The 9,335-nt window shown below is 50.3% G+C and overlaps 1 protein-coding gene across 1 annotated transcript; it reads left to right on the top strand.

The window, feature by feature from the left end:
• The first annotated feature begins 628 nt into the window (after window positions 1-628).
• LOC121951144 (uncharacterized) lies at window positions 629-9,335 on the top strand. The gene is made up of 7 exons (XM_042497392.2): window positions 629-1,212; window positions 1,768-2,377; window positions 3,921-3,975; window positions 4,965-5,105; window positions 5,993-6,126; window positions 7,771-7,894; window positions 8,785-9,335. The coding sequence occupies exons 1-7, from the start codon at window positions 766-768 to the stop codon at window positions 8,936-8,938; spliced, it is 1,665 nt and encodes a 554-aa protein (XP_042353326.2). The 5' UTR covers window positions 629-765; the 3' UTR covers window positions 8,939-9,335.

The following is a 9,335-nucleotide window of genomic DNA, read 5'->3' as shown; positions in this document are numbered from 1 at the left end:
TGATCCTGTCTCTGATCCTGACTCTGGTCTTGAATCTGATCCTGACTCTGATCCTGTCTCTGATCCTGACTCTGGTCCTGAATCTGATCCTGACTCTGATCCTGTCTCTGATCCTGACTCTGGTCCTGAATCTGATCCTGACTCTGATCCTGTCTCTGATCCTGTCTCTGATCCTGACTCTGGTCCTGAATCTGATCCTGACTCTGATCCTGTCTCTGATCCTGTCTCTGATCCTGACTCTGATCCTGTCTCTGGTCCTGACTCTGATCCTGTCTCTGATCCTGAATCTGATCCTGACTCTGATCCTGTCTCTGATCCTGACTCTGATCCTGACTGTGATCCTGACTCTGGTCCTGACTCTGATCCTGTCTCTGGTCCTGACTCTGATCCTGTCTCTGATCCTGAATCTGATCCTGACTCTGATCCTGTCTCTGATCCTGACTCTGGTCTTGAATCTGATCCTGACTCTGATCCTGTCTCTGATCCTGACTCTGGTCCTGAATCTGATCCTGACTCTGATCCTGTCTCTGATCCTGACTCTGGTCCTGAATCTGATCCTGACTCTGATCCTGTCTCTGATCCTGACTCTGATCCTGTCTCTGATCCTGACTCTGGTCCTGACTCTGATCCTGTCTCTGATCCTGTCTCTGATCCTGACTCTGGTCCTGTCTCTGATCCTGACTCTGTTGTTTAAGATGTTGAAAGAAAACCAAACTGAGACATTTGTCCTGTTTTCAGTCCTCTGCCGCCTGTGACGTGCTGGTGATGTCGTTGTCGGTGACGCAGCGGTACCATGACATCACTCCCGTGACGCTGCAGCTGGTGGGCGGGGCCGTGAGCTCCAGCCTGTACTGCGGTGAGGTTGAGGGGCTCGCGGGGGGGCTGGTAGAGGCCTTCCTGGTGGAGCTCTATCGCTGTAAACTCTGTCAGTTCACCTGCGGCCTCAAGGATGCCATCAGCAGCCACCTGCTCAGGCACCGCCCCCCCACGCTCACATACCTGGGGGGTGCCGAGGGTGGGGGCGGGGACGAAGAACGGGAAGAGGTGGGGCTCCAGCGGGGGGCGTCACCCTATCAGCTGAACCTGAATGGAGAATCAAAGCAGAGCGACGAGGACGAGGACTTCCTGCTCTACAACATGCTGGACAACATGAGCCCGCCCACCTGTGACATCAGCGGCGAGGGGGGGCTGCAGGTCGCACACACCTGTGAGGTGACACACCTGACTGACACACACACACACACACACACACACACACACACACACTCATACTCATACAAAGTAATTTCCAGGCCTGGAAAAGTTTGGGATTTTGTTTCTCAATCCTGTTTAATAACTCGTGATGAGTTCAGGGACCGTTGGAAAATTAAATCCAGCAGTAATTTCTGTTTCACAGTTTCTGGCTGATAAATGAGCTCATTTTGGCAATTTGTAAAGAAAAAATGTTTTCGTTAAAAATCACCAAAATGTTTAAAGGCAATAAATTGCTCACATATGTATGTATATATATTTTTTGTTTGTTTTTTAAATTGCCAATAAAACAAAGACAAGCTGTCAAAACATTTGTCTTTAGAAATAACCATAAAATTAAAACAATTTTTTTTTCTTTTAAAAGTCACAAAAAAAAAATGTTGAAATGTCATTTTCTCCGGAGAGTCCCTGAAATCTGTCCGTGAGTGTGAGGCGGTGTGCTGACATCACAGCTGGTCGTGGTGCGGCGCTGGTCTGATGCGTTTCCTGTACGCCGTGTGGTCGTTTCCTGTGCAGGTCAGCACGCTGTTTGAGGAGGACGCCTCCATCTTCCCTCTGAAGGGTGACGCCGAGGAGCTGTCCTGTCCCATCCACCCCCCCGACACCCAGGAGGACACGGCCCAGTCCGCCCACCTCATGACTCTGGGTCTCTGTCGCATCTCAGCCGCCAAACCTGCTGCTCCTGCTGCTCCTCCTCGCAGCTCCTCCCGACCCCTCCCCCCTCCTCCTGATGACCCCCCTCGCCTGTCTCACGGCCTGAAGCAGAGTGAGATGGACAGCGATCGGAGGAGGACGTCCCCGCGCAGCAGGAAGAGGCTGCCGTGTCTCATGTGTCCTCTGACGCTGCCGTCGCGGCGCCTCCTGGACGTCCACGTGCGGTCGCACCGGGTGTCCGGCGGGTTCAGCTGTGTCCGCTGCAGCCGGACGGCCGCCACCTGGGAGGAGCTGGAGGCTCACTGGAGGAGCCACAGCAGGAGGAGGAGGGAGGAGCTAGAACAGAGGAGGAAGGTGGCGAGTCGGTTCAGCTGTCCCGTCTGTCTGAGGACGTTCAACAGCGCCGCGTCCCGAAACACTCACCAACAAACGAAGGACGGCTGCCGTCAGCGTCACGACGGCAACGGCTCAGGTGCAACCTCCTGCAGTCAGACACTGCTCCTTCCTCCATCATAGATGCTCCTCCTCTCTGAGCCATGGAGGAGTCAGAGCGAGCAGGCGAGAAGGAGTCAGAGCGAGGAGGCGAGGAGGCGAGGAGGCGAGGAGAAGTCAGCGAGGAGTTAGAGCGAGGAGGCATTGAGCAGTCAGAGCGAGGAGGAGTCAGAGCGAGGAGGCATGGAGGAGTCAGAGCGAGGAGGCATGGAGGAGTCAGAGCGAGGAGGCATGGAGGAGTTAGAGCGAGGAGGCATGGAGGAGTCAGAGGGAGGAGGAGTCAGAGCGAGGAGGCATGGAGGAGTTAGAGCGAGGAGGTGAGGAGGAGTCAGAGGGAGGAGGCATGAAGGAGTCAGAGCAAGGAGACATGCAGGAATGAGCGCAAGGAGGAGTCAGAGCAAGGAGGCGTGGAGGAGTCAGAGCGAGCAGGCGAGGAGGAGTCAGAGCGAGGAGGCGAGGAGAAGTCAGCGAGGAGTTAGAGCGAGGAGGCATTGAGCAGTCAGAGCAAGGATGAGTCAGAGCGAGGAGGCATGGAGGAGTTAGAGCGAGGAGGCGTGGAGGAGTTAGAGCGAGGAGGCATGGAGGAGTTAGAGCGAGGAGGCATGGAGGAGTCAGAGGGAGGAGGAGTCAGAGCGAGGAGGCATGGAGGAGTCAGAGGGAGGAGGAGTCAGAGCGAGGAGGCATGGAGGAGTCAGAGCGAGGAGGAGTCAGAGTGAGGAGGCGTGGAGGAGTCAGAGCGAGGAGGTGTGGAGGAGTCAGTGAGGAGTTAGAGCGAGGAGGCATGGAGGAGTCAGAGCGAGGAGTCAGAATGAGGAGTCAGAGCGAGGAGGCGAGGATGAGTCAGAGCGAGGAGTCAGTGAGGAGGAGTCAGAGCGAGGAGGAGTCAGAGCGAGGAGGAGTCAGAGCGAGGAGGCGAGGATGAGTCAGAGTGAGGAGGCGAGGAGGAGTCAGAGTGAGGAGGAGTCAGAAATCTTTTTTTTTTTTAGCATTTTTAAAGAAAAAAGTTGGATTTTTTTGTGTAATTTTCTTTTTCCTTAAAAAAATTTGTTGAATATCATTTTTTTTCCAAAGTTTTTAGAAAAGAAATGTATCTTTTTATTTTAGTTTTTTTTTTCTTAAATTGACAAAAAATGTTTGAAGAAATCAGACAATGAGGACAAGCGTTGAGGAGTGAGCTGTGTGATCATGGAGCGTTTCTGCTGCAGCGCTCGACTCTTTTCTTCGTTGGTGTCTTTGTGGTTGTGCTGCTCCGCGTTTCCTCCCGGTGACGCCTCGGACACCGAACGCCGTCAGGTTTCATTCAGACAGCAGAGTTTATGTGTTTGGTTGTCATGGAAACACTCAGCAGGTGGATCAGCTGAGAGGAGCAATCAGCTGTTTCTGATAAATATTTTAGTGGATTTAAAATGTATTTTGAGTTGTTTGTATACTGTACTGGGAGTACTTTTACTGCAGGAAATGCTGTGAGTACTTCCTCCACCACAGTGTGTAATGATCACTAACATGTCATGTGACTCCTGCAGAGTTGCGGAGGGGCCGGCTGATTGGACGAGCAGGAGCGAAGGAGGCAGGTGACAGGTGACCCCTCACTCACCAGCTTTTATTCTGAAAATGTTACAGCAAAGCAAATCATGACCTCATCATTCGGCATCACCCAAAAAACTAGAGGACGGAGGAAATCAACAAAAAAATAAATAAAAATTGTTTTAATTGTAAAAAATATTTAGAAGATATTATATTATTATATTTGGAAAACGTCCCAAATGATGACGGAAAACATGCGTTTTCTTCAAAACATCTGTGGTAAAATAAATAAAAATCCAGCCATTTAAAGGTGTCTGCTCCTGAAAATGATAAGGCATGGCCCCCCAACACACGCACACACACGCACACACACGCACACACACACACAAATAACAAACAGTCCCTAAGTTATTTTTAAATATTCAGCTCCAACCCTGTTCTGAATCCATTAGTCTTAGATAATCTGTATAGATAATCTATATTTAAAAAGCTGTTCTAAAGTGATTAAAGGAACCGAAGAGGAGGATCGATGGTCGTTTCAGGGAATGTTAGGACTTTAAAACCTGACTCAGAGTTCTGGAAAAGTCCTGGAAAAGTCCTGGTAAAAATGTGTGTGAACCCTGCAGATCAGATGGACGTGACTGTGTTCATTGAAGATCCAGAGCAACGAAAACAATCACAGTCCAAACTGAAAATCTGATGTTATAATAATAAAACATTTAAAATAATAATAATCATCGTAATAAAATACTAATACTAATAATATTAATAAATAATAATGATAAAATAATAATGATTAAAAGATCATGATAATAAAATAACAACAGCAATAATAATGAAAATAATTAAATAATAATATTTAAATAATAATAATATTGAGTTGAGCGATGCTGCAGCTGTTTGTGTGTTTGCTGCTGTGAATGAATCTGTCAAACTGTCATCATCACAGCCAATCAGAACTCTCTGTGTGTGTGTGTGTGTGTGTGTGTGTGTGTGTGTGTGTGTGTGTGTGTGTGTGCGTGCGTGCGTGTGTGTTTTCCCAGTCAGACCAGCAGGTGTCAGACTGGTTCACTGCACAGTGTCTCACAGCAGAAGAAGCAGAGCAGTAGAGGACACACAGAGAGACGGACAGAGGGACAGAAGGACAACAAGGAGAAGGGCTTCTGTTGCTCTCTGTGCCACAGGTGACTACACTACCCATAATCCACCAAGTCAAGTCAATTTTATTTATAGAGCCCATTATCACAAAACATAGTTTGCCTCAGAGGGCTTTACAGCAGGCACCCTCCCTCTGCCCTCAGACCCTCACATCACCTGAGGAAAAACTCCCGAAAAACAACCCCTGTAAGAGGGGGGGGTTGATGAGAGTCCCGTATTTTGATTGTGGACGCGTGGCTCATAATTGTGGCAGTAGAGGGTTGCATCAAGCGCGATTACGGCAACGGCACAACCAGGACCCACAACACAGGCTTAGTTTCAGGCAGGACCACAGCAACGGCAAAACCAAGACCACGATCAGGGCGAGCCGGATACAGTATCAGTGCAGCCACAGCTCCTGCCTTTGGTCGTGCTCAGGCGCAGCCAAGGTTGCTGCCAGGATCCGGGAAAACTAGGAAACAAGAGAGCAGGAACGCTCCGGAGAGGCAGCGGAGTTAGCGTAATGCAGTAAACAGACATGAGCGTTTTCAGATGGAGGGAGAACGAGACGGAAAAGAAGCTCAGTCCATCAGTCCAACTAAAACACAAGAAACTTGTGCTCCAGGAAAGGATAAGCACTCAACGAAGAACCGACGGTCACTCAGCAGCAGCTATGACTGAAGTATAAAGACAGGAGAGCAGTAACAGAAAAGAAAGACAGGAGGCAGAGACAGAGGGACAGGTCTGAACGGACCAAAAACCTTCCCCGCCGGATCAATCTGATCACAAACCAATCACAGGAGAGGACGTGCGGCTGCTTCCAGCCTCAGTGAGACACCGGCTGCGTCCCAATTCTCTCATCAGCTGTGATCAGCTGTGTGTGACAGGTGTGTGTGTGAAACAGGGCTGTGATTGGTCACTTCTCTGTTAACAGGAAGTTCTCCACCAAACTGACTCTGAGGCGTCACCTGGGCGTCCACGGAGGAGACAAACCACACATCTGTCCTCACTGCTCCTACAGCAGCAGACTGAAGGCCTCACTGCTGCAACACCTGAGGACACACACAGGTAACACACACACACACACACACACGTAACACAGGAAATAAATGTACGTCCCTGAGAGACAGCTGTCCCAAATATCAGCCTGATGAGTTCAGTTTGAGACAATAAAAGACATACAGTGAAGTTTTACAGTAACAAGGAGCAGCAGAGACAGACAGAGACATCCATGTCTCAGAGGACAGCGCTGAGCATGATGGGACCGTGTGTGGAGGTACAAAGTAGATTTATTGTCATTTTTCTTAAACGTGGTTTGGAAAGAAATGAAATTTTATGTTGATCTTAAATCCTGCTACTCAATTCAAGTCAAGACAGTTTTATTTATAGAGCCCATTTTCACAAAATATGGTTTACCTCAGAGGGCTTTACAGCAGGCACCATCCCTCTGCCCTCAGACCCTCACATCACCCGAGGAAAAACTCCCGAAAAACAACCCCTGTAAGAGAGGGGGAGAGAGGAAGAAACCTCAGGAAGAGCAGCGGAGGATGATGAGGGATCCCTCTTCAGGACGGACAGACGAGTGATAGATGTAAATAACAACTGAAATACCATCATGGCAAAAAGGAAAGAGAAAGAGAGAGCGGAGGAGAGAGGAGGAGAGAGGGGGAGGAGGAGAGGGGAGAGAGGGGGAGGAGGAGGAGGAGGGGGGGAGAGAGGAGGAGAGGGGAGAGAGGAGGAGGGGAGAGAGGAGGAGAGAGGGGAGAGAGGAGGAGAGGGGAGAGGGGGAGAGAGGAGGAGGGGGGGGGAGAGAGGAGGAGAGAGAGGGAGAGAGGAGGAGAGGGAGAGAGAGGGGAGGAGAGAGGGGGAGAGAGCGGAGGAGAGAGGAGGAGAGGGAGAGAGGAGGAGAGGGGGAGAGAGGGAGGAGAGGAGAGGGGAGAGAGAGGAGAGGAGGAGAGAGGGGGAGAGAGGAGGAGAGGGAGAGAGGAGGAGAGAGGGGGAGCGAGGAGGAGAGGGGGGGAGAGAGGGGGAGAGAGGAGGAGAGGGGGAGAGAGAGGAGGAGAGGGGGAGAGAGGAGGAGAGAGGGCGAGGGGGAGAGAGGAGGAGAGGGGGAGAGAGGAGGAGAGAGGGGGAGAGAGGAGGAAAGGGGGAGTGAGGAGGAGAGAGGGAGAGAGGAGGGGAGAGAGGAGGAGAGGGGGAGAGAGAGGAGGAGAGGGGGAGAGGAGGAGAGGGGGAGAGGGGGAGGGAGTTGATGAGAGTCCCATGCGTATTTTGGTTGTGGAGGCGTGGCTCATAATAGTGGCAGCAGAGGGCTGTGTCGAGCCCACAGAGTGCTTCTCCATCGTAGGACAGTCGCGCTTCAGCAGAAGGGACCGTGCAGTTGAAAGAAATACGAAAATATAGCAGAAGTAGCGAGAATATGAGGAGCGCCTGGCTGCTGCATCTACAGGCACCACCGTCGTCATAGTAATACACCTGAAGCTGCTGCAGACACAGAGACGTGTCCTCACCTGTCTGTCTCTCAGAGGACAGCTTCCACAGCGCTGTGGACAGAGAAACGTCCTCTCCTGTCTGTCTCTGAGAGAACAGCTGATAGGTGTGTGTGGTGTGCTAACATGATGGGACGCCACGTTATACACTGTGAGCTGACAGTGTGTGTGTGTGTGTGTGTGTGTGTGTGTGTGTGTGTGTGTGTGTGTGTGTGTATATCAGGTGAGAGGCCGTACAGGTGTGCTGAGTGTCCGTATGCATCGATAGATCGGAGCTCTCTGCTCCGACACATGAGGACACACAGCCAGGAGAGACCGTACAGCTGTCCACACTGTGACTACAGCAGGTAACTAACACACACACACACACACTGTGACTACAGCAGGTAACTAACACACACACACACACTGTGACTACAGCAGGTAACTAACACACACACACACACACACACACACACACACACTGTGACTACAGCAGGTAACTAACACACACACACACACTGTGACTATAGCAGGTAACTAACACACACACACACACACACACACACTGTGACTACAGCAGGTAACTAACACACACACACACACACACACACACTGTGACTACAGCAGGTAACTAACACACACACACACACACTGTGACTACAGCAGGTAACTAACACACACACACACACACACACACACACACACACACACACACACACACACACTGTGACTACAGCAGGTAACTAACACACACACACACACACACACACACACACACTGTGACTACAGCAGGTAACTAACACACACACACACACACACACACACACACACACTGTGACTACAGCAGGTAACCAACACACACACACACACACACACACACACACACACACACTGTGACTACAGCAGGTAACTAACACACACACACACACACACACACACACTGTGACTACAGCAGGTAACTAACACACACACACACACACACACACACACTGTGATTACAGTAGGTAACTAACACACACACACTGTGTCTACAGTAGGTAACTAACACATACACACACACACACACACACACACACACACAGTGTGACTACAGTAGGTAACTAACACACACACACACACAGAGTTCCAGTGTGACTTCCTGCCGTCACCTGTTGCATGATGGGAAAGTGTCGGTTTCGTGGCTGTGAGCTGTCTCCGAGACTGCGGTGGTTGCCGTGGTGACAGGCTGAGCTAATGTGCGCTTGTTTCCTGTCAGCATCCAGAAGAAGAGTCTGGACCTCCACGCTCGCCGTCATCACACCGGCGAGGCGTTTCCATGCCAACAGTGCGAATACTCGAGTCCGGACCGCCAGCTGCTGCTGCGGCATGTACGCAGACACCACGCCCCCTCCCAGCACGCTGCCATGTGATGCTGACAGGACGCTCCGTGTGTGAAGACGTGACCAGGCGTGATGATGTCACACACAGAGGAAAGGTTCTCATTGGTTTTGGCTTTGTTGTTTCTCAAGGTTCAGTCTTGGAAAACCTGGAAAAGACTTGGAATTAACAAAAAACAATTTCTAGGCCTGGAAAAAGTTTTGGAAAACTAAAAATACCCAGAAAGTTTTGGAAAGTCCTGGAATCAGTTTCACAAACCTGTATAATGATATGTGAGGTGTTGAAGGGCCGTCTTCTGTGTTCACAGTTTGAGGCTGATAGAAGGTGATGACCTCTGAACCCGCAGAAAAAAAACAACCCAAATTTAAAAAAACAAACAGTTTTTTTCTTTCAAAGCTGCCAAAAATGATTAAAGAAGAATAAAATTAC

The sequence above is a fragment of the Plectropomus leopardus genome, chromosome 12, assembly GCF_026936395.1.
Source record: "Plectropomus leopardus strain MGB_pleo_1.0 chromosome 12, ASM2693639v1, whole genome shotgun sequence".
Classification (NCBI taxonomy): domain Eukaryota; kingdom Metazoa; phylum Chordata; class Actinopteri; order Perciformes; family Serranidae; genus Plectropomus; species Plectropomus leopardus.
The sequence above is the reverse complement of the archived record's forward strand: the minus strand, read 5'-3'. Positions and strand labels throughout refer to the sequence as shown.

Excerpts from the sequence above, each read along its gene's own strand:
- LOC121951144 (XM_042497392.2), top strand. The coding sequence starts at position 766 with ATGTCGTTGTCGGTGACGCAGCGGTACCATGACATCACTCCCGTGACG. Across the intron at positions 3,976-4,964 it reads GCGAAGGAGGCAGGTGACAG|TCAGACCAGCAGGTGTCAGA; the intron begins GTGACCCCTCAC and ends GTGTTTTCCCAG. Across the intron at positions 6,127-7,770 it reads ACACCTGAGGACACACACAG|GTGAGAGGCCGTACAGGTGT; the intron begins GTAACACACACA and ends TGTGTATATCAG.